General features: G+C 55.6%; 1 protein-coding gene across 8 annotated transcripts in view; it reads left to right on the forward strand.

Annotated features, from left to right (window-relative positions):
- HDAC4 (histone deacetylase 4) overlaps positions 1 to 22019 on the forward strand; it is a 292757-nt gene extending 270738 nt beyond the window's left edge. For all 8 annotated transcript variants that reach the window (XM_082396983.1, XM_082396985.1, XM_082396984.1 and 5 more), the window contains exons 22-26: positions 4590 to 4708; positions 6219 to 6352; positions 15754 to 15838; positions 16855 to 16996; positions 17395 to 22019. In XM_082396983.1, coding sequence (XP_082253109.1) covers positions 4590 to 4708; positions 6219 to 6352; positions 15754 to 15838; positions 16855 to 16996; positions 17395 to 17434 — 520 coding nt within the window. In that variant the 3' untranslated portion in view covers positions 17435 to 22019. The remainder of the gene's footprint in view (positions 1 to 4589; positions 4709 to 6218; positions 6353 to 15753; positions 15839 to 16854; positions 16997 to 17394) is intronic.
- Positions 22020 to 24658: the final 2639 nt, after the last annotated feature.

The following is a 24658-nucleotide window of genomic DNA, read 5'->3' on the forward strand; positions in this document are numbered from 1 at the left end:
AGTTCGGCTGCTTGACAAGCAGGTGCCCCAGCCACTCGCCTGGCGGTCCTGGTGGAGAGGACGGGGTCTTGAAAGGACACGGGGGACCCCAAAGCAGGGAGGCTCAGAGGCCACGCCCACCGTGCAGGTGTGCGGAGATTCCAGATCCCAGAGGGAACACACCTGCCCTCGCCCTGGCCCTCAAAGCAAGAAGTTGCACAACATACAACAAAAGGAAGTTTTCAATGATCAGAACGCTGTGATGATTGAAATTGTGTTGTCAGGTACCCAGGCCACAACCTCCTGTAAAACCAGGTCTGGCTTCGGGGTTCCGCCACAGCTGGTGTCCTCTGCCTGGTGCTTCCAGCTCACGGGCGCTCTCCTGGCTGGAGATGCCTAACTGCGAGACCAGCCAAAAGCAGGGCAGTGAGGGAGGAGCCCTGTGTGGGTGAAGCGTCCAGGGGCCGCGTGGAGGGGGATGCCCAGGGGCCAGTTTGTGTGGACCATGCTTCCGGGGCACTTGGAGGGGCAGCAGGGACCCAGGGGCAGCGACCCGGCCTGAACCCCGGCTCCGGCGGAGGCCCCGGCGTCGGTGATCACAGCCCCCGAAGACAGCGCCTCAGCCCGCTGGCCACGCCAGGCTGTGTGCCCCGGCGGGTGTCGACCACAAGTGTGGTGGGTTTTGTGCAGGGCCCTGGTTGGGGGATGAATCGAAAGTTCCTTTCCTTCTAGAAGTTGAAGCCGACTCTTGAATCAGCTCTGGCATTTGGATTCCACTGTGGGATTTGGAGACGGTGTGTTGGTTCGCCCCCTAATCTGATCACCTGAGGTTATGGCGTGGCTTGTAAGAAACGATTCTGGGAGCTGTGAGTGCCCTGTAGAACCACCTGGCACTGCCACCTTCCCGGAGCGCCCCTGGCTGGCTTGAGCGGGAACCAGCTTGTCAGCGACACCCGCCCCGTTGCCCAGCCCAGCTTTTCCCCGTGGCAACCTGGCCGCAGGTGTGGACCGGCCGGTGAGCTACAGACGGAGGGGCGGGCACGGCATGGTGTCCGGAGCAGAGGCCCCAGGAGCGGGCCCAGAGGAGGCCTCAGGAGGGCGACGGGCCACAGCGGCACGTGTGGTTTGCACGGCTCTGCCCACCTGAGCTCCACCCCCAGCATGAGCCCCAGGGGCGCAGAGGCTCTGGGACACCCGCTGCTCGTCCCTACAACTGTCTCCTCCCCGCTTTCCTCCTCGGAGGGCTGCACCCGGCCACCTCTTCTCTCAGGGATCGGCTCATTCGCCTCCTTGTAAGCGGGTGATCGGGGGTCTGCTACCCTGGGAAGCTCCCAGCCCACCCTCTCTGCCCTCGGTTGCCCTGCAGAAGGTCACAGGGGACCCCATGGACGCACTAAAGCAGTGGTTTGAGAGAAGGCCTCCAGCAAATATTCACATCTTATTATTTTCAGGCTAAGCTGTTCCTTAAAATTTCATTCTAGAAATAAAATGTAAGGCCAGTTTCCCATTTCCTTTGCAGAACCTATTAAATGGTGATGCGCTTTCAGCTTCCCTCCGGCACGAGGGCCCTGGGCGGGGTGATGCTGCAGGGTCCAGCAGGTTTCAGCTTCCCTCCGGCACGAGGGCCCTGGGCGGGGTGATGCTGCAGGGTCCAGCAGGTTTCAGCTTCCCTCCGGCACGAGGGCCCTGGGCGGGGTGATGCTGCAGGGTCCAGCAGGCAGGCCGGCGGGGTTGTCAGGAGTGCCGCCGTCAGCCCTCTTCTTACCTGCAAGGAAGCCAAGTCCCGTCGAGGGAAGGTGACATTTGTCGGGGCTCAGGGCTCACTGAAAATCAGTGCTGGAGACCCACTCGGCACACGCCTGGCGTACAGCACCTTTTCAGATTTTCTTACTTTAGCAAGTGTTTGGGATTACAACCTAGAGGGTCCCAAATCAAGAAAATGCAGTGAGTGTGTGTGTACATGTACATCAACGGTCCCAGCCGCTCACACTCGTGCCTGACGATATACCCACACCTGCCGCCCTGCACACGCACACACACACACCCTACCACACACCAACACATGGGATCAACTGTGCTTTACAATTCGTTATGATTGGCTTTGGGGTGAAGCCACACACCAAGCACAGACACCAGAGACCCTCTTGGTATTAACTTCCTTTAATGGTGATTTTAACAGGGCTGTTTTTTTAATTTTGTGGGGGGATTAGAAATGCAATAGCTCAACGATACTTCAAAGCAGAGAACTAAAGCCCCCCAACATGAACTTGCTTCAAAACGGCTGCCGAAGCTCTTTTTGAATGAGCTGGTGTCTGCATGAAATGTCTGTGGTTTTCATTGAAAAACTGTCTTGGCTTTAAAATCCATACCAAGACTACGGCTGAAACTGGTCTCCGGCCTGAAGACAAAGTTTATGTGACAAGAACTTCATTAAAATAATTGAAAACCAGTCTCCCTGGAATGATGAAGGCCCTTGTGGAGGAGCCCCGCCAGGTCCTCACGGGCGGACGGTGGCCTGTACGTTTGGGAAGACAGACCACATCTGCTGGGCGTGGAGATGAAAGAGGACAGTTCTTCCTGGATCCCCGAGGCATTCTCTCCCTCCTCCCTGCCTGGACCAGGAATTTCCCCACTTCCGGCCCCCGTGGCAGGACTGTTAACACGTACTCCAGGCCTGCTCTGACACAGATGCTGTGTTTAAAAGCCAGCGCTCTCTACTTTGTGTTTACAGATTCTGGGAACTGTTGTGACAGCGTCCCAGTGGCACAAAGAAACATTAAAAGCTGGGGCTGTTGTCATGTGTGGTAGAACTTTACCAAAGTTGTAATGGCAGGAGTCTGGAGCCGGGTTGGCAAACTGCAGCCCATGGGCCGAGTCCCAGCCTGTGTTTTTTAAGTAAAGTTTTATTGGAACACAGCCACGGCGATGCGCTCACGCGGTCATGTGAGGCTGCTTTCCCGTGACAAGGGTGGTGTTGAGACCACGTGGCCCAAAGACGGAAGTACTCTCTAGCCCTTGGCAGGAACGCTTTCCAGCCCCTGGTCTAGAGTCACACGCCGTGTTCCTGGGCCCCCAAAGCGGGGGGTGGTCTGCGAGGCACAGAGCCTGGATCCTTTGAAGCTGCTTTCATCAGCTGTGCAGAGACACTTACGGAGGAAACCGAACTGGGTGCAGCCTCAGAAGAAAGAAAAATAAAAGCAGGGAGATGTTGAAAGGCCCACCTGGTCCGTGACTCCCTAGTTCCGGAGGTGGGTTTCTCGGTGGGCAAAGTGCCAAGTGTGAAGTCGGTGCGGGTCTTTATGGCAGACTCTCACAGCACCTGACCCATCGCAGGACAGACGTTCCCCGTGAAGCGCTCCTGGGGTCTTCCAGCACCCGGGCCAGGGCTTCCTGGCTCCGCACCACGGATCCTGCAGAGAAGGGCGGCCGGGTCTTCACCTGTGTGAGGCTCTCTGGGGTTCTCGGCCCTTCCACCACCTGAAATCAGAGGAACTCCTCAACTCCTCAAGGATTGCCATTCAGAATAGTTCCTAGATGGAGAAACATTTAGTCTTGAGCATTTTGTTTCTTCGGCCAAAGTTGTTGTCTCCCGGGGTTGACTTTGCCAACCTAAGTGGCAATCTCACCCTTTAATAAAAGCTGAACGAGAACCTGTGGGGGCTTTCGGGGGCCGCCCTGCACCCTGTGGCCGTGGCGCTCTCTGGAGTTCGGCACGTGGCGGGGGACTGTCGGCCGTGCCCAGTGCGCTGACCCCCTCCCACGCGGGCCTCTGAAGACCTGGGGTGGGAGGGGGTCTCAGAGGCGAGGAGCTGGGCTCGCGTCCCGGGGAAGCTGCGGGACGCGGAGCAGCCCCTCCGTCCAGTGGCCCAGAGCAGCAGGCAGGGCTTTCCAACGTGCGGTGCGACGCCCAGGCTCCTCCAGCCGGGGGTGGGGGGCCGAGTCGGCAGAGGCTGCCAGCGCCGGCAGCCACGTGGCCCCTGCTTGGCCTGCCCTGGAGGCCAGGCCCCGCGCCGTGGTCTGCCCAGCCCGCCCGCACGGGGCAGGAAGGAGACGGAAAGTCAGGGATGGTTTTCCAGACGCAGTGAAGCCGGCTCAGACACGAGCGTTTGGCTTGCTGTGGGTCTCTCCAGTCTCAACCGAAGCGTGATTTACAGAGCGAGCCGGTACAATTAGACTGCGAGCTGGGGGCGCAGGGGCGTTGTGTTAACAATGCTTTTCCCCCGCTTTTCAGGTAGACTCTTCCCCTTGTTTCCCGAATGTGACTTAACCGCTGAACTTCTCTGTTTAGATTTCTAATCGGTCAGTCCTCTTAAATTTGGCCATCGGTTTTCCCTTTAGAGATTCTAAGCGTTGGATTTCTTTTTAATTAGCCTAACACATCCCCCTGGCACGCGAGCAGCGGGTCGTTCGGTCAGTCGTACGTAGCCCACGGTGTGGCCTGGCGGGGGAGGGGGCAGTGGAAGGGGAGCACCTGCTCAGCTACGCAGCCCTGCGTCCCCGGTGCTGGGCGGTGACCGCGAGGCCCTGACGGCCGGCGCTGGTGGCCGTCCAGTCCCCTCCCCAGCTGCGTCCTCGGCCGACGCGGTGTCACCTCCTTCCGCCCTTCGCAGAACTGTGGTCATGCCGATCGCCAACGAGTTTGCCCCAGACGTGGTGCTGGTGTCATCAGGCTTCGATGCCGTGGAGGGCCACCCCACGCCCCTCGGAGGCTACAACCTCTCCGCCAAATGTAAGTCGGGTTTGCAGGTGACCCGGGAGCCCGGTGCGGGGGGTGCTGCTGTTTGGGGATCAGACGTCAGGGGCGCTGGGTACGCCAGGCTTCCTCTTCCGTGGCAGCGGAAGGAAACTCCATTTTACATCTTACCAAAAGCACGACGCCGGCACCCCCATAGAACACGGGGTGAACAGCAGGCCCGTGTAGACCGGGAAGCCGCCGCGGGGATCTCTGCCCAGAGGTCGTGCTGGCATGAGGTTGTGCAGCCCGCAAGCGCGGGGCCCGCGTGCTGGTGCTGTCAGCTGGCGGCTGGGTCCACGGTGCTCCTGAGGGCTGTCGTCCCGCGTGGGGTGGGGGGCTGGGAGGGGAGACCCTAAAACCCGGGAAGACGGGCGTAGCCGGCAGCAGGTTTACTTCGGAGTCGGAGGGGAGGAGGGGCTCTGCTTCTGCTCTGTCACAGCAAATCGTAAAGAAATGAAAGCTCCTCCCCTGCCCCACCACCGGCCTCCGGCCTCGGTCCACAGAAGGGCCCCCAGGCGCCCCTGCCGGCCACACTGCCCGGCCCCCCAGGGGTCGCTGTGGTCCAGGTGCCTGGGGTTCCTCTGGGGCCCCTAGACGCGGCCCTGGTGACTCAGGCGAGGCCCGGGCGGCCCTGTGCTGGCCGTCAGTGGGGATGGTCAAGGAGAGCCTGTCCCTCCCCCCACACGGGGAGAGCGTGGGTCCACAGAGACGAACGACGGAAACAAAGGGCAGCCTCTCCAAGTCCACCTCCCGGGGGTGGGGGGGGCGAGGGGCTGACGAGGTGACCGGGCCGAGGGCAGAAGTGCCAGGGAGCAGAGCCCGACACCGGGCCCGCTCTGCCGACGGCCAGCCTGTGACGGGGCTAGTCACGCAGCCTCGTTTTCCCTGGCTCCCTAATAAATGTCAGACTGTTCTGGCCGAGGATGGTAATATCATTACCCATCGGGCGTTTTCTGCCAGGGGGAGGGTGACATGGGTGCGGTGGAAGGGCTGTGGCTATTGATGAAAGCCAGATGTCCCAGACGCGGATGTACGAGAGCCCTGGAGGGGCACACGTGGTGCGGATGCATGTGAGTGTATGTGTGCACACGTGTGCTGGCACATCGGCTGACCAGAAACCCCCGGGCTCTGGGATGGGCGTGGCCACGCCTTAGCAGCTGCCCTGCCCTGCTCTTGCCTCCTGGCCTCTGCGGTTCCAGCAGGAGAGGGATGAGGGGCTCCCCCCGGGGTCCTCCCCGCCCCCAAACGAGATGGTTTGCGGCACCGTGAAATCAAAGCTCCGAGATCGTAATTCCTATTCCCAAGGAGATCAGAAAGAATCCCAAACCCAAATTCTTCAATGAATTTATTACAATCCAGCCTGGCTTCTATTAGATGTCTCCGTGTGCCAGCCCCTGGGTCTCTGCAACATGATGTGATGCACTTCTGGATGCTTTGATCCACTGCCAGGTGTCGGCGCCACAGCCCAGCCTTGCCCTCGACTTGGATCTCGTTTCCCTTGCAGGTTTCGGGTACCTGACAAAGCAGCTGATGGGCTTGGCTGGCGGCCGGATCGTTCTGGCGCTGGAGGGGGGCCATGACCTCACAGCCATTTGCGACGCCTCGGAAGCCTGCGTCTCTGCTTTGCTGGGAAACGAGGTAGGAGCACAGGAGACGGCGGCTCGGGGCCCACGCGGCTCAGGGCCAGGGCTGCTCTGCTCAGCTGTCCCCGCGGTGTGTGCGCTCTCTGCCACCCGTACCTAGGAGGGCTCTCACACGCCTGACCAGACCACCTGGCTGTGGCCAGAAGGAGGTGGGCAGAACGGCAGAACCCGTTTCTCTTGGGAAGAGGGTTCAGGATCAGTCTTTCAAAGGTGCTCAGCTTTACGTGTGGGTTACGGGGAGAACGCCTTAACTGGTGTCCTCCTCGTGGACGGTCGGGTCTCTGGGGCGTTCTAAGGCAAGTTCTGGGGGAGGTGTCACCACGCCATCTCGGGGGCCGGGGCATGGGGCCCCGATCCACTGCGGCTCTCCTGCTGCTCTGACCCTCGGGTGACGCCCAGGGCTGGGCTCGGCGCTGTGGCCTGACGGCCCGGGCTCAGGGGGTCGGGACTGGACCAGGAGGGGGAACTTCGCAGGGTTCGAGGGTGGGAGGGCCACTGGGAGCGTTCCAGCCCCGAGCGCCGTGCGGTCTGGCCGGGGCTTCTCACGCCCACCGGTACTCCTGGTAGAGGAAGCCCCCCCAGCCGCAGGGAGACCAGACGGGGCGGGCGAGGTGCTGCCGGAGTTGGTGCTGAGAACCTAAAGTTCATGACGGGCCTGATTTGTAGGTTCCACCTTGAATTTCAGAAATGTGGTCTTCCTGAAACTTTAAATCCATCCATGGCCTTTGGACGTGGGGTCACGTACCAACCTCCTGACCCCATCAAAGGAGCCTGGGAGGTTCCCGCCCGCCCGCCCACAGCGTGGCTTTCTCTTGCTGCGTGCTGTGGTGTCACCATGAAGGCCCAAGGAAAGAGCCGCTGGTGTTCAGGCAGCGCAAGCCCAGTGCCCTGGGTCACCGGCCCAGCCTGTGGCAGGGAGGCGCCCGGGGCCCAAGCTCTCCAGACACAGAGGGCCCACGCGGGGACACCCAGAGACAGCGGTGGGCCCTGCTCTCATGCCACCCCTGGGACTCACCTCCCTCACCCCATCAGACGAAACGGGGCTTCTCCAGGTTCGCAAAGCACAAGGACGCTCTCCCAGCAGGGTCAGGGTTACCTGGTGCCCAGTGGGGGTGGCCGAGTCCAGCCCTAGGACAGGTGTGTGCTTTCTGGAGCAGCACCGCCAGATGGCCGAGCTCAGGGGCGGACAGGGAGGGCTGGACCCCCGGCACGGAGGCCGAGTAGGACCCGCAGCCAGAGTCGCAGGCCCGGCTCCCCGTGAGGCACTACCTGTGCGGCCACCTGCCCGTGGCTGTCCACAGCCTGGGCTCGCGCTCCCTGGCCGTCCACTAGGACAGGCCGCTGGCTGGCAGCCGGGGTGTGGGCGGTGGGCTCCAGTGGGCGGGCACCCGGGACGGCTCCGTTTTCCCCTGACAACCTTTGTGTGTCATGGATGGTGTTCATTTCAACCTAAGTCACAGGTCCTGGATCCAAGGTCCTGGTGGCATCTCTCCTTCCCGGTCGGCCGGTTAGCCACACGCATGAATGTGCCCCAGCAAATACCTATTTGCTTCCCAAAGTGTCCACGGCTTTTCACCTTTCCTCTCTTCGTATAAAGCAATCTCCCCTGTAAATTTTACCAGTAGAAGGTAACTGATTTATATATTCAAACCATCCTGAAGCCTTTTGATTTTTAGAGCCAGTTATTTTAAAATAACAGTAGAGAACTCGGCTTTCAACTAGGCCTGTTCCTGCTCTTCTAGCAAGAAAATGTTATTTTACTGAAACACATCAAAAAGCAGGACGCACTAGTTTTATCGAGGTCTCTTAAAGATCTTTTAATGCCAGGAAGTTGGACGGCGCTTCACCCCTCTGCCCCGCGGCCTTTGATGATGCTGATACCGGGTGCGAGGGCGGCTCGCACCCACGGGCAGCCAGCTGCGGACGGCGGCCTGTGCTGGGAGCGCCCGCCCCCAGAGCTGGCCGCCCGCGGGGGGACAGCAGAGGGGCCCCCGCGGGGCTGGGTCTGAAGGTCGGCCTTGCTCCAAGAGTCAATGTGTTGGATAGTTTGAGCTTCAAGCCATTTGCAACCCTCAGTGACAGTGACAGTGAAATGTCACTTATTCGGAGTGCGTGGTGCGTGCAGATCTGCGGGGAGCCCGCTGGGCAGGGCCCAGGGAGGGGCCCTCGGCAGGTGGGTAGTCACTTTTGCCGTTACATGTCACCCCCAAGGGGAGGTTTCTTTGGGGCTGGTTCTGTATTTAATCATGTGGCTTTTCATGGATAAATGCCACCCTTTCATTCAGCCCAAGTTCATGATCAGGGGAGAAGGTCACAGAGGACTAGGTGACCTGCAGCCTGGGGGAAGAGGCCTTCACGCAGTAATGTCGCTCCTTTGTCACGTGGTTATGCTCTGTGAGGGTGTGGAGGGAAGCTGCAGCAGGTGTATAGGTGAGGCGTGGTCCGCCTCCAGCCCGCCAGGCTTCTCCTCCCTCATTGGCTCCAGCTCACGGGCGCACACCTCACCCAGCGGCCGCCTGCGGGGTGCACGGACCCAGGTGTGTGGCCTCCCCTCTCTGCCTGGTACCCCAGACCTGAGCTCCCCGATGTTCAGAAGGTGGGCCCAAACCCCTGTCCTTAAAAGTCGAGGGAGCCGGGCCCGCAGGGGGCTGGCCGTCACGGTCACAGGGAGCGGGGGTGAGGCGCTGACCGCCCGGCCCAGCAGCAGGGCAGCTCCCGGGGCCGCGTCCCCACTTGTCCAGCGCTGACCGCCAGGCTCTCGCTATGGGGCTCGGGCGTCAAGAAGCTCCCGTGTTCGCAGTGCTTGCCTCTTGTGGTTGTTTTTTTTGTTTGTTTAATGCCTTGTCCTCTTTCAAGAGGATTTCAGCAGTGACAAAAATACCAGTGAGACTGACCCTGGGCCAGCAGTGGGCTGGCCGGAGGTCAGTGCACGGACACAGAGGATGCTCTCTGCCGTGGGGGAGGGAACCCGGGCCTGTGTCCCCCTCAGCTGTGGGAGCAGGGCTGACGCATCTTGGAAAGTGCTGTGAACATTTGGTGGCTGGACTAAGCCGGCCGTGGTACCCAGCGGCTTCCCCGGAGCGTGACGACGGAGCAGGCGCCAGCCGCGTTTCCAGGCCGGAGCCTGCGCTGCATCGGGGCATGGGCCGCGTGGCCCCTTGTCGGCTCCCCTTCCCCTCCCACGGGACGGGCGCTCACCTCTTGAGAAGCTGCCCTGCGCCCTCTGCAGGCGAGAGGGCCCCCCCAGCGGGAGGAGTGCCCGCCTCACAGCAGCCCCCCTGCAGGGACAGAGGAGCTGGGGGGAGGGGCCTGAACCTGCCTCCTGAGCCCTGGGGACGTCGTCCTGGGCGCATGCCCTCCACTTTCCGCTGAGTCTCAGTCCTTTCGCCTCTTATCGAAAGGAGTCACGACCTTTAGCCCCTTATGGTTTATTTTTGCTGTTTAAATACTGTGTTGAGAACCAGCCTGACCAGTTCCATAAGCCTTTGCGTTTTCACTAGAAGGGCTATGAAAACACGATGCCGACTGGTCCCAGATAATCGCCGAGTCTGGCGGTGTCACCAGATGCAGTTCAAAGTGCAGAGGCCGTGGAGCCTGAGCAGGCCGACGGGCAGCTCCTCCTGCAGGGAGGGCACCCCCCCCCCCACCTCCCAGCCCTGCAGGAACCCCGAGGAGGGCGCCTCTGGGGGAGGGTGTCACCGCTGGGCCCTGGCCGGCACTGTGCGTCCTGAGTGCCCACGGGAGAGCTGGGGCCGGCGGGGATCTGGCAGGCACTGAAGCCACAGGGAGTGACCAGGCGGGGGCCCCCGGCCAGTCCCGAGGGGAGCCAGCAGGAGGGCTGGGACTGAGGCTGAGGGCAGAGGACTGCGGGGGAAGAGGAGGACCGGAAACGGACCTTGGGAAACAGCCCTGGTGAGACCGCGAAAAGGGCCACAGAGAGAAGGGAAGATGCGGGCGAGCATGTAGGGACGGCCCACAGGTCCTGTCTGCTCTGACTCTTACGTGGGAGAGAGTTTGCAGGTGCCTCTGTCCGGAGGATCCGCGGACACAGGAGAGCAGGTCAGCAGAGCCGGCCTGCGGGCAGTGGGTGTGGGTCAGCTGGAGAGCTACAAGGGGCCCTATTAGACATCTTCCGTCTCCTTAAGAAGAAAGGAGGGCAGGGGTGCCTGCTGGGGTGGCCAGGGGTCTGAACCTGGAGCGGGGCTGTGAGATGTGGGAAGGCTACCGCTGGGCTGGGACGGTGGCTGTGTGGCCGCCCCGAGGGGCTCTGAGGGTGGGGATGGGGCGTGTGCACCTGAGGACGGGGGCCTGGGCCTACGTCATCTCACAGTTTCCTGGCCGGCCCAGATATTCCCAACAGAGTGGAGTTTCATGTATTCTGAAAAACACAAACTCTGACCTAGGTTCCTCCAGGATATCCTAAGGGCTGTTTTCTTTGGTGCTGTAACCTCTTGATTCTTGTCGCTTGCGGTGTGGGCCCTTGTAGACTACAGAGTAGGAAACCATCTCCACACCTACTGCGACCAGCGAAGCCCCGGGCAGTGTGTCTGATCCAAGGGTGCAGGGCTTTCTCGTCCTGGAGGTCGGACGCTCCTCATGAGCGGTTTCTTGCCCACTTCCCCCGAGGCCGGCTTCTTAAAGGTTGAGCTTAGGATAAGCCTCCTTTCCAGTTTGGTTCTGACGTCCAACACATGAGGTACACGTGCCACAGGGCGGCTGAGGGCTCCCTGCCTGTCGCTCGGGACACGACGTTGTCCACAGCCGGCCCCCTCTTCTCTCCCAGGGGAGGCCCTCGAAGGTTCCCCAGCTTGGCTCCTTCCAGACACAGGCGGGCATGCGAGGGCACACGGCCCGGCTCTCTGAGCTCACGCGGCCTGGACCAGACTTCCCACCAGTTCCTTCTGGCCGAGCAGGGCTGCGGCCACCTGTTTGCTCTCCGTCTGGGGCTGCTGGACGCCTCTCTGTCCTTCAGATCTCCCCGCCAAGCCGCCCACTTCTCTGCTCCCCGTCTCGCCTGCCCCGCTCAGCCCTTCCCGAGAAGATGGGCACTCTGCGGCCCCCACCCGCTCAGCGCGCCTGACCTCCCCTCCCCACCCCTTCCCCGCCGTCTCCACTCGGGGCCCTGCATGAGCATCGCCACCCACCCCCGCCCGCCCCGCAGACCCGGGACCCTGCTCTGTGTTTCCCACTAGAATGACGCTCTGTGAGGCCGGGGGGAGGCTTGTCTGTTTTGTTCCCTGTTGGTTCTTACTGGGCTGCTCAGTAATATCTATTAAATGAAAGAATAAAATCCCAAGCAGTAGGGGATTTTGATATTTTGAGATGTGGATTCTCCCCGCTTCCCAGATGTTTTGTTGTAAGTCAGGGCTGGGAGCCTGTGAAGCCCCGGGGCCAGCTGGAGACGAGGGGCCGCCGTAGAAATGGGAGGGGGCAGACGTGAGCTCCGAGGTGCTCGCTGGACGTGACCGTGGCAGAGGGTGCTGGGAGGAGGGCCAGCCGCCAGCCGCGTGCGGGTCCTGCTGGGGAGGTTAGCCGTGGGGATCCCCCCCAGGACGGGGAGCTGGGTTTAATGTGAGAAAATTCCTGGTGCCACGCTCTGACACACCCCTCTGCCTTGAAGTGATAGGTGATTTTTGGAATTAGTTACTTTTTTTTTTTTAATTTTTTTTAAACAGCTTAAATTTTATTTACTTATTTATTTATTTATGGCTGTGTTGGGTCTTCGTTTCTGTGCGAGGGCTCTCTCTAGTTGCGGCGAGCGGGGGCCACTCTTCATTGCGGTGCGCGGGCCTCTCACTATCGCGGCCTCTCTTGTTGCGGAGCACAGGCTCCAGACGCGCAGGCTCAGTAGTTGTGACTCACGGGCCCAGTCGCTCCGCGGCATGTGGGATCCTCCCAGACCAGGGCTCGAACCCGTGTCCCCTGCATTGGCAGGCAGACTCTCAACCACTGCGCCACCAGGGAAGCCCTGGAATGAGTTACTTTTTAAAGAATGGTTTTTCCTTAAAAGTGATGAAACTAAAATTCTAGCAGACTATTAGAGTTGGGCCATAAGTCAGGACACAGCAAGTTATGCTGCAGTGAGGACCCCAAACCTAAAAGGTGTGTTTTCTGCTCCAGCTTCGTGCCCGCGAGGGGCCTGGGCTCTGCCCCTCATCACCCTCAGCCTAGGGTGACCAGGGCACTCGGGGACACGCCCGTCTTCACGGGGATGCCTGGGGACAGCAGGTTGGTCCCGGGGAGGCTCCATTCCCGAATCTGCTGTCTGGCCCCGGACTCACCGGGTCGGCCGAGAGTCACGCCCGTGCAGTCTCCTGGGACAGGAGGGCAGCTGCATCTCTGAGGCAGATCCTGGTGGAGGGAGGGGTGGGTCCCACGTTTACGAGGTGGCATCAGAGTCTTTGTCCTGCGGGCCCTCAGCAGTGAGTGACGAACCTCAGCGACACGGCATCTCACGTTTGATCCCTGCCAGTCTGCAGGGTGGCACGGCCCCAGGTGTGGTAGAGGATCACTTCCTCATCCCCTGGAGGCCAAGCACCTTTTCACGTGTCTCTTGACCACTCAGCCTTTCTCTTTATGTTTTTTGCCCATTTTTCTATTAGACCATCTTTTTCCAGTTTATTCTTGGGGGGAGGAATCGGATGGAGGGATGGATGGATGGGTGGATGGATGGGCAGATGGACCAGTGGACGTTGGGAGCCCCCTCTTTTGCTCTTCTCTGGAAGAGTGAGTGTAGGATCCGAATAATCTGTTCCTGGACTGGGCGGCTCTCCTGGGCTGTGGGTCTCCTTTGCGTGAAAATTTTAAATGGCTGATTTAGTCATTTTTTATCCCTTCTTGAATTAATTTTGGAAAGTTACATTTTACCAGGAATGTTTTCCATATCAGCCATGTTTTCAGAACTATTGGCAGAAGTTAATATTGTTCCCTTACTGTCTTTCATCTCTGCTATTTCCGTAGTTGTGGTACTTCTCATCCTAGTGTGTTTATTTGTGCCCCCCCCTTTAGTATTCTTGATCAGCCCTGCCAGAGCTTGTCGATTTAATTAGTCATTTCAAAGAATCAACTTTCAGCTACAGTATCTTTTTTTGTTTCAAAATGTATTTCTGCCCCTTTCTGTGTATTTTCTTACCTTCTTTCTCTGGGGCTATTCTGTTCTCCTGCTCATTTCTTAAATTCAGTTCTTAGTTCTCAGTCTTGTTTTCCAATATGTACCTTGAAGGTTATAAATGTCCCCCAGCACCATGTTTAGCTGCATCTCACACACTGTGATGTGTGGCATTTTCATTATTTTTTATTTCTATGCATTTCATAATTTCTATTATGATTTCTTCTTTGACCCACGATTGGTGTGTTTATAATGTCCAGCCATAGGGCTCGTGGCTCTCTTTTTGTTTTCAGTGTCTAACAAATGGCACTGTGCTAAGAAAAGGTGGTCTGGGTGGCAGGTATCCTTTGTGGAGACTTGCTTCATGGGCTAGTACGTGGTCAGTCTGTGCAGACGCGTCCACATCCGTTTGAAGTGACATGTGTCCCCCGTCTGTTTTACAGAGTGTTCCATTTATTCCCACGAAACCAACCTTGCTGACTGTGCTGTTCATGTTTTGGTTTTCTCTATTGATTTTTGTCCGCTTGTCTGCTTGATCTAAGAAAGACCTGTCAAAATCTCCTACTAGGATGGTACATTTATCCATCTCTCCTGCTAGTTCTGTCCATTTTCACTTCATACATTTGAAAGCAATTTTACTAAATATATACAAATTTTAAATCATTGTATCCTTTTGATGAGTTGAAATTTGTATCATTGCATAGTGACCTTCTTTATGTCCGGTTATGGTTTTTTTCCTTAAGTCTGTTGGACCAAACACGTAAGGTGGTGCACTGGCCTCCCCTTTGCTGGGTGCGCCTGGTGTGTGGTTTTTAGCCTCCTTCCAATGTTTCAGGTGTGTCCTTTGGCAAATAGCGTAAGGCTGGATTCCATTGTCATGTGTCATGTCCTGTCCGACTGTCTGTGTTTTACGTGCAACTGAAGATGATGCCTCTGTTAGTCACGGAAAATCCTCGGCCGTCGGCACCTTCCGTTACCCACCCCCCAGTCTCGTGGGGACCTTGACCTCCTTCTGTCCCTTGTCTCCGGGCTGTGTTCAGGCTCATTTCTTCAATTGTTGCTTCCAGGTTACCAGTTTTCTCTCCAGCTCATCTCACTGTGTTCCTAATTTCTAGGAAATTATGTTTTCATTTCTAGAAGTTCCATTTGGCTCTCTCTCAAATATTCCGTTTCAGTGATCTCTGGTCCTTTCACCATTCGTTAGTATCTCATTTTTATTTTTAATATATTAAACATGCTTACTTTATAGTTTAAAGCTGATCATTTCAATAATTAAAGTCTTGGAGGATCTAAATCTTCATTTTTTTAAAAAAAAAATTTTCACTTGGGGATACTTTCAGATTTACAGGAAAGTTTCAGAGCTGCACATGTGTCCCTGCAGACCCCTCAAATAATTCCCTTTGTTATTACGGTCTTACTCAGCATGGGGCGTTTGTCACAACTGAGAAACCAACCCTGGCACATTACCGTTAAGTAAACTCCAGGACAGAGGGAGCTTTCACTCATTTTCCCCTTTTTCTGTTTCAGGGTCCTTCTCCTTAGTCCCCTCTGGGCCATGACAGTTTCTCAATCTTCTGTTATTTTTCATGACTCCAGCAGTTTGGAGGCAGGCTGGCCAGGTGTTCTGTAGAATGTCTGATTCTCTCCCTCGTGCCTGGGCTGGAGCGAGGGGCTGGAGGAGGAAGACCCCGTGGTCGGGCGCCCTTCCCATCCACGTGGTGCCGTCCACGTGGCTCACCTCTGCTGGAGCTGACGTGGGCGCTGAGACAGGGTGTGCACATAAGTTACTTGGAATCCCTCTTAAGGCAGATGCATCTCTTCTCGCTGTTTATTTGTTTACTCAGTCAGTTATCACGCCAGTATGGACTAGTGGATATTCAAGCACTATTAGTAAAACCCTTATTTATAGGGGATATGAAACTGATATTTCCAAAACATAATAATCATCTCCCCTGATGTTATGCTGTGGTGTCAACAGTGGGGGCAAGCTGCTGCCCTTCTGTACCAGGCACTTCTGGACACCACCCACCGTTCTGCTCACAGAGGAACCCACAAATATACCTGATAGCCTCCTAAGAAAAATACCTTAAGGAAAATAAATCTATTTTGTAAAAATTTTCTATAATAAATGCCAAAACCACATTTGGCTTTTTAAAGCTGTTTACTCAGTTAGCAAGTACACTTTAGAAAGACGCTGACTCTGGACATCCCATCTTAACACACACGGGGATTATACTGACATGATATTGATATTAATTCAGTATGTACTCTTCTTTTTTTTCTCCCAGCTTGATCCTCTCCCAGAAAAGGTTTTACAGCAGAGACCCAATGCGAACGCTGTCCGGTCGATGGAGAAGGTCATTGAAATCCACAGTAAGTGGCCTGGTCCAGTGCTCAGCTGGGAGACCCTCCTGGGGGAGAGACCCAAGGGAGGAGGGAGGACCCTGTGGCCCCGTCTCCCACCCCCGGGCTTCTGTCTCTCTCACTGCCAGCTGCTTCCCCAGGCCGACACGACAGGGACTTGCTTGCGTTCAGCTAGAATGCAACGAGCTGGCAGAGACTCTCGTTTTACCCCCGTTCATTTCCCCACAACCTGCTACAGTCATGTCATCGGCTCCGCTTTATGGGGTGAAAGAACTGAGGCTCCAAGGAGTCTGTGAGGTCACTTGCTCTGGGTCCCCAGCTGGCAGGGGTGGGACCTGCGTGTGAGCCTGTGTCCTCGGGTCTGGCCTCTACCCCTGGACCAGAGGATCCCACCGTTTAGCTCAGAGACCCTCGGGCCGCAGAGACCCAGCACCGGGTGCAGCCCCCTTCCCAGCCAGCCCGGGGGCCCAGGAGGCCGGCGCACAGCCGGGACCCCTGCCCTGCCCTCGTCACACAGCTGCTTGTCCTGGGTGTTCGGGGTGACCCAGTCAGCAGACTGTCCGTGTGGGGGGGTGGAAGCCAGGGTTTCCCTGCTGCGGCCTCGCGCTCCCGGCCTCAGGGCCATTCCCCCCAGCCTCCCCGACTGGGGAGAGGCTGCCTGGACCCCCCGGCCCTCCCAGCACACGCCCCCGTCATCTCGGTGGCTCCAGGTGGGAGTCAGGAAGCGCCCCCCGGCCAGCCACAGCACCCCGAGGGAGGGGCCCTCCTGGGCGCCCGCCCCCCATCCCCGACGTCCTGCCTCTGGGGGGCTTGGGTCTACGGGCCACGCAGACGCTTTTCCGAAGAGTCCCGGCCTCTGTGAGTTTGTAACCAGGTGATTCCCTGGCTCCTGTCTCTGGAGAGAGCGCTGCTTCAGAGTCGCCAGTGACGGGTTCTGCTTGAGCCCCTCGGCGCAGGAGGCTGCTGGCCGGCCCCGTGCACGCGGGGTCCCGGTCCCGTAACCGAGTAACCGCGCCCTCCCGCAGGCCAGTACTGGCGCTCCCTGCAGCGGCTCGCCTCCACCGCCGGCTACTCCCTGGTGGAGGCCCAGAAGTGCGAGAACGAAGAGGCCGAGACCGTCACTGCCATGGCCTCGCTGTCCGTGGGCGTGAAGGCCCCCGAGAAGAGGTGAGCGTGGGCACCGCCTGGCCGTGAGTGCTGACGTGGTCGGCGGACCCCCAGGCCTTTGCTCCTGGGTGCCATCAGGTGCACGTGGTGTCTCCACGTAGGCCCTGCCAAGCTCACCGGGGCCGGGAGGGAAGGAGGGAGGGCGGGCAGGTGTCCAGGACCGGGCGGCGTGGGCACCTCTTGCCAGAGCGCAAGACCCTCAGAAACACTTGAAGGGCATCTGGACCCAGAACGCTTACCTTGGCAGGGGTAGCTAGGAGTTGGGGGCGGGGCAGTGGGGTGGCAGCAGCCCTGGCGGACGGGGACGGGGACGTGACCTCCACCCACCCACCGTCTGCTCTTCTCTCCTCCGCTGCCGTGGACCCCTCCCCCTCCCCCTCCCCCGGGCCGCCCCACAGACCCGACGAGGAGCCCATGGAAGAGGAGCCTCCCCTGTAGCCGCTCCCGGAGCTGCGGTTCTCTTGTTTGTTTGTCTCCGTCTTGAAGCTCCGCCAGGAAAAAGTTGCTGTCGCCCTGCGTCCTGCCAGGCCTTCTCCGAGCCCGCAGGTGCGGCGGGGCCGGCGGCAGCGGGCGGCCCTCTGCCTGCCAGGACCCGGACAGACGCCGGGACGCGCGGACACAGGGACACGCGGAAGCAGGCGCTCTGGGCTCCCCAGGGAAGCCGCAGAGGAAGGAAGCCTGTGGTGGCTCGGGGCAGAGCTGCTGATCTCGCCGACACGAGAAAACGAAAATGAACATCAAAGATCTCACGACACAAAGCAAACTTGATTAAAACTGGTGCTTACGGTTTGGTGATTCCCCACAACTCCACAGTCTCCGTATAAACCACTCAACTCATCCTGTAGCTTATTTCTTTTTAAGAGAAAGTCGCCATGGCTCTGGCCAGCCTCCGAACACCGCGGTGCACAGTGGGGTGGGACACAGAGTGGGCGAGCGTTTAAGGAGAAAAACTGGACGAAACAGAAATGTGAGCCCGCGGGAGCCGGCTTTGGTTTCTCAAAGCCGGTGGAAGATGCGCGTTTGTGCCTTTCTTTTTATTGCTCTGATGGATTTTTGTGGCTGGGTTTTCTGAAGTCTGAGGAACAATGCCTTAAGAAAAAATAAACAGCAGGAGTCGGTGGGACAGTTCCCTGTGGCCGGTGGGACCAGAGGCCGGTGTGTGCTGGCCGGGCCCTCCGCGAGCAGCCCGGCCATGGCCAGCAGCTCCGGAGGGCTGAGGTCCTGCCACCCTGTTTCACTTTATTGCTGTTGAAAAATGGAGGTAGTTCCAAAACAGTGGCAAATACTGTTGGGGATTTTGAAGTCCAACGAATTTTAAATGAATCCAAAGTGTTCTTTTCTCGTACATCATATAACAATTGAGTATCTCCATTTGGTTGTGAAGCATGTCCTAGGCACACTTTCAGTGTTACGATCGGAATGCTTTTTATTAAAAGCAAGTAGCATGAAGTATTGCTTAAATTTTAGGTATAAATAAATATATATATATGTATAATATATATTCCAATGTATTCCAAGCTAAGAAACTTGATTCTTATGAAATCTTGATAAAATATTTATAATGCATTTATAGAAAAAGTATATATATATAATAAATGCAAATTGTAAAGGTCCCTGGCGAATGAACGACTTGTGAATTAGCTATCAAGGTGCTTATGGAAAGGGATCTAGTTTGAAGCTCATGTATTTCTGAACTCCAGATTGGAGAGCTTTCAATCACACATTCGCCACGGGGCAACTACCCTGCAAGATTGTACTTTCATTTTAATTATTTTCTGCCAGGCCCTTCCCACTCCAAGCCTCCATGCACATGTGTACCTAATGAGTTTTTATAGCAAAGAATATAAATTTGCTGTTGATTTTGTATGAATTTTTCACAAAAAGATCCTGAATAAGCATTGTTTTGTGAATTTTACATTTTTTCTCACCATTTAGCGGTTTTCTGAATGGTAATTAACATCTAAACTTCTTCCTTTCTGAATTTTTCCTTGTACATTTTTTTTAACTTTGGAAGGTGTTTTCTTTTTTTATTATTTTCCTTCTGTTTATTTTTGTACAGTGAGCACAGAGTTTATTTTCAGAGTGAGCACCAAGTGTGCAGCAGGGTCTGAGGTCTGCTCCCCTAGTCCCGTCCCTCGGCTGGACATAGAGCGCGGGGCCTTTCTTGCCGTCTGCGCATTGTGGGCTCGGGGGGGGGGGGGGGATCATCGCAGCGCTGAGTTGGTGGGGGGGTGGGGCTTGCCAGACACCATGGGCCGTCAGCATTCACGAAGCTCGTGTTTAAACTTCTCTGACCACGTGGTCAGGATAGAATTTTCACTTCACTTTTCCAAAGACCTTGTAAGCATGTCAGCAACGTGTGGGGCTGGGGGTGCCCCGGCACCCATTCTGGGTTCTTCTGCTGCAGCCACATGGTAGGGCCCCGGCCGGGAGGCCTGGATCTTGGAGCCTGTGGCTGCAGGGAGCCCGGGCCCGCAGGGACGGCGGACTCCTGACCGGGACAGCCAGCCTTTGCTCTTTTTCTCTTTGACCGTAACTGAAAGTCACTTTTTACTGGTAACTTATTTTCCAGCACCTGAAGCCACCAAGTGTCATTCCAAAGTGTCCGTCAGGTTCTGACTTGAGGGAGTGCAGAACAGCTTGCCCACAGCCGGGAGCCCCCAGCCAAGTCTCAAGTTTGGTGCCGTTTACAGGGTAGCTTCTGAAGGAGACTCTGACGCAGCCAGACTTGGACCAAGAGAATCCAGATTCGTGGGCTGGCTTGGTCACCGGGCTGCTGTCGGTCAGACGTGGGAGAGTGGTTGAGAGCATGTGCGGGCAGCTGGATCCACCCAGCGGCCACAGCGGTGGCAGGGCCCAGGCGGCCGGCTTTTCTGGCCTTCTCGGCCCCTTTACTGCGGGGACCCCCGCTGCCTGCCCGCTTCCCGCCAGCCGTGGCTCCTGGGAGGAACGCATCATCTGGCATTCTCTACAGGTGACGGGTAACACGGACCCTGGTGGCCAAGTTATCTTTGGGGGGATTTACTTCTAATCTCATTCAACAGAGACCACCTCTGCAGAAGGCCCGGTAGGGGGAGCGTTGTCGTTTTGTCAGCTCACTCCAGCTTCACAGGCGTGCTTAAAGCAGTACCGTGTAGCCTTTTCTTTTCTTTAAAGACACAGCCCTTCTCGACGGCCAGCCGTCCAGGGCAGATGGCCGAGGGCCCACCTGGAGTGCCCGCAGGCCCACCGCCTCAGGGAGGGCCCCTCACACCTTCCCTCTGTGGTCCCTGGACCTCTGGCCTTTTTGTTCCTTTGCAGAGGCCCTGGGGGCACTGGCCGGGGGTCAGCAAGTGAGCACTTTATATCCCTTTGCGGGAAACCCCGTGATGCCCCGGGACGCGTGGTGTCACCCTGCCTTTGGGCCTTCCCGCTGCGCCAGGCGGCGCCCAAGCCCCACCAGCAGGCGGCCGTCCCCGGGCTGCGCCCGAGCCCCTGGGACTGGCCGCCCCTCCGGTTCTGAAGGGCCACTTTGTCAAAGTGTTTGGGTTTTTCTTTACTTCTTTTCAAAGTTTGTTTCCAGAGGAAGGACCGTTTTGTACTGGTCTGATTTTTGCAGCACTAGCAATGGAATTCCTTGTTTTTAATTTTCGATCAGAACATTCCTTCTCTCCTGGTCACAGCCATGCGTTCATTCCATTCTTCTTTTTGTAGACTTTTGGGCCCACGTGTTTTATGGGCATTGATACATATATAAATATATATATATAAATACATATGAATATATTTTTTTAAGTTTCCTACACCGAGGTTGCATGGGCTGTTACGAGCGGCATGTCTTTATATTGTATACGGATTTTGCACGCCAAACGCGGCAGCTTGGGGAAGAAGAGAAATGCCTTTTTGTTCCCCTCCCATGACATTTGCAGACACAAAAGATAGGAATTTTTCTGTAAAACGAAACAAAACCTTGAAAGAGAGTGAGGGAGGGGGGAACGTTTGCATCTTATTGAACTTATTCTTAAGAAATTGTACTTTTTATTGTAAGAAAAATAAAAAGGACTACTTAAACATTTGTCATATTAAGAAAAAAGTTTATCTAGCACTTGTGACATACCAATAATAGAGTTTATTGTATTTATGTGGAAACAGTGTTTTAGGGAAACTACGCAGAATTCAAAGTGAACTGCCTGTCTCTCTCGGGTTGATTTAGAGGGATTTGTTCTGTTTGGTTTCTTCCCTTCTCTCCTTGCTCAGGGCGAGGCGAGTGCCGCCCCCCACCCCAGCCCTGGTGGCCGTCGGTTCTGCTGGGGAACCCGAGGCCCCAGCGGCCGTTTCCGCACAGCTGTGCCGACTTTTCCTGACTTTTAGATCATGTGTGGCTAAGATTTCACTTTAAACTCAGCAGTCGTGAACTGTGCAGCACTGTGGTTTAAAATCATACTTTGCATTGAGAGGAAACCATTTCTTCCTTGTAATGAAGCAGAGCTTTCCCAGCTCAGCTCACTCTGTCTTTGACATGATTAAAAACCTCCTATTGAAGGAATAAGAAAGCAGACAGTTTCTGTTTGTTTTTGTTGCTGTTGTTGTTTGGGTATGTGTGCTCCACAGTGGGGGCGCTATTTTCCAATTTACGAGAGTGACAAGCATGTCACCATATGTCTACAGGAGCGGGTCGGCCCTGTTCACCCAAGAGCTCCTCGCAGTGTCGTGGAAAACGCCGTGGTGACGACTTCCTGTCCCACCCGACGCCTGTTCGCGCTAATGCAGGCACCGCGCTGGTAGCAGAGACCCGTCTCATCTGTAACTTAATCAGTTCTCTGATTGTCTGGACCTCCCAGTGGTTCTTTCCTTTGCTCAGTGGAGTTGGAGATTTTGTTCTTGGTTTTCTCATTCTTGTTTCCTTCTCTGTGGATGGATTTTCACCGACTGAGGTGTCCTCCCCTGACGGCCGACTCCACTTCACCCGGAGTCCAGTGTTTGTACCTCATCATACGACTTGTCACTCTTGTGGTGTAAATAAAGAGCATTAATTGCCCTCCCACCTGTGGTTTCTGCCGTGTGCTCTCATCCTCGCGGGCTCTGTGCCGGGGACCCTGGGGGGCGGCTCCCGGGACCTCATCCTCGCGGGCTCTGTGCCGGGGACCCTGGGGGGCGGCTCCTGGGACCCAGCCCATCTGCAGCCCCGTCACCCTCCACCCGTACAGACGGCCTACAGGAGTGTCTTCACTTAAATGTCCAATAATTCAAGTCCTTGCGCTATTTTCTCCCCAAAATCCTGGTCTGGAAATGACCTCGTAGGTGAACGAGGCCGAAGGGACGGGACTAGAGGCCCGGCCTCCCCACAGCCGGGCACTCTCTCCCTGAGGCCGTGAGTCTGCAAACACGGCCCCCAGCAGCACTGCCACCCCCAGGTGACCACCGTACTTCCCCGGTGGTCACACCCCTTCCCAGGCCCCCACATCCAGTGACTAATAATGGGGGGGGGCGGGGGGGTTAAGGTTCCAGCCCCCTTGGCCCAACTTAGGGGCCCCTCTAGCTACTCCTGGTGGGGTCAGTCTGCCCCCCAGCTGGACTCTCCCTCTGTCAAGTCCTGTTCCCTTCCTCTCTTTTCTCAGCTGTTGACCCCAAGGACACACCTTAAAAAACTTCATGCTCGCCAGACTCCACCCAGGGTCTGCTTTCTGGGAACCCAGCCTGCAATACCCAGGGGCCTCTGACCCCCTTGCCTGAGCCCCAGGGTGAGGCCTGTGGAGCACAGCCACCTCCAGACACAAGCAGAGCTGCCCCAGGCAAGAAACTAGGAGTTGGAGTCACTGAGTTGAGGGTATTTGTTACGCAGTATCATTGCAGCAATAGCTGACTGATGCAGGCAATGTGAAGAGAGAGGAAGTTCCAATGTAACTTGAGCCTTTTCATGCTTAAGTTGATTTTTATGAGGATATATTTATTAATTTACCCCCAATGAGAGGATCTTATTCTAACAGGAATTCTCTTTTTAAAAATGGACGCAAATGAAAAGAAACCTTAAAAAAGTGTTTCCAGCTCTACGGCAAGGAGATTCCTGAGGGCAGCTTTTCTTCAGTTTTATCACACTGTAGGTTCTTTGTGACATATCTTTTGGATCATGTTATCTGAAAATTATTTTTTAATGTGTGTTATACAGCACTGATATTTTTTACCTTTTGAAAGTATTAAATACCTCAACCACATTGAGGAGAGAAAACAACACACGTCCCATATGGCACGTGGTCACCTGCATCACAGAGGATGCAGGTCAGCCCAGTATGCTCTTCCCTTCCCTTCCCTCCCCAGAGTAAACGCTGCCCTGAAACTGGTGTGTGGACATCTTGTCCATGTTATTGCATCTTTGCTGCATAATTTTATCTCCATAAAAGTAGAAATTAGTGCATATGGTGCAAGTATTTACTGTAAATGCCTTTTTCATCCCATAGTGTGTTATTGGGACTCAACTTCTCTGTGCACACACCTCTAGGGCATTCATTACAAGGGCCATGTGCTGTTTCGTTACATGACTGTCCCCCACATGCACAACCCAGCCCTCTTGACATGATAGGCATGTAAGCTGTCGCTGGCTTTTCTCCTCCACAAATTACACTGCACTGGCTATCGATGGGGGCTCTCTCTCCAGGAGGAGTTGCTGGCCCTGCATGGTATCAGCTCTGTTAAATCAGAACAGTCACTCCCCAAAGCGGTTTACCGATTTTCACTCCCACCAGCATGGATTGGATCAGGAGTTTGGCCAAATACAGAGCAGCAGGAAGAAGAGTACTGAGACCCTATGTGTCCCCCACCTATTCATTCACTACAAACACTCCCACATCCGTGTAGGCTGCGCCTCTCCCCCCAAACAGGGCGACTTGGAAGCAAATCCCGACAGCACATCACCCACCTGTATATATTTCAGTAGACATCCCTCTAAGATAAGGACTGTTTTCTTAAACAGGACACAATACCACATCATGCTTTAAAAATGGACCATTCCATAATGTCATCAGATATCCAGCCAAAGTTGAAGCTTCTCCAACTGTCTCATTTTTTGTTTTGTTTCCTTGCTTGTTTTTTACGGTTGGTTACAGGGCTTACAGGAAAAAAGTAACCACTGAAAGGTTACAGTTACAAAATGAAAGAGTTTCCCATTCAGTACCTCACTCATACTAAATATTTTAAGCAAGGTTTAAAGGGTAATATTATATGGCTTAAATAAATATATAAGACTTGAAGTTTAATTTTAAAATGCACTTAATATTCCTGTTTAAAATACACCCTTTGATGGGTTAAACTACGCTGGTTTGAATTTAAAAGTAACATTTTATTTCTCTGCCGGTAGTGCAAGCTCCAATTTGGAAAATGGGGATGAAACTGTGCATTTTGATTCATGCAAGTATTGGGATTCGTGCACAAAAACTAAAATGGGTGCAAAGTTCCCAGTTTCTTAGGCCAGTTAAAACCCCTTTATCTGATATTTGAGTGTATAAAAAAACTGGGGTTTGCAACTAAATCGTTTTCTAATCTAAATACTCAGCGGCTTTTAAATCTGATTCTCGTGAAACACAGCTAATATTTCAAATTCAAAAGACCGAGAAAGTTGGCCCACTTAAACCTTTTGGGTGCACTTTTAGGGTGTTATATTTCCTGACACATCCTTAATATCAACAAGAA

Source organism: Balaenoptera borealis, assembly GCF_965194805.1.
Source record: "Balaenoptera borealis genome assembly, chromosome: 6".
NCBI classification, from domain to species: Eukaryota; Metazoa; Chordata; class Mammalia; order Artiodactyla; family Balaenopteridae; genus Balaenoptera; species Balaenoptera borealis.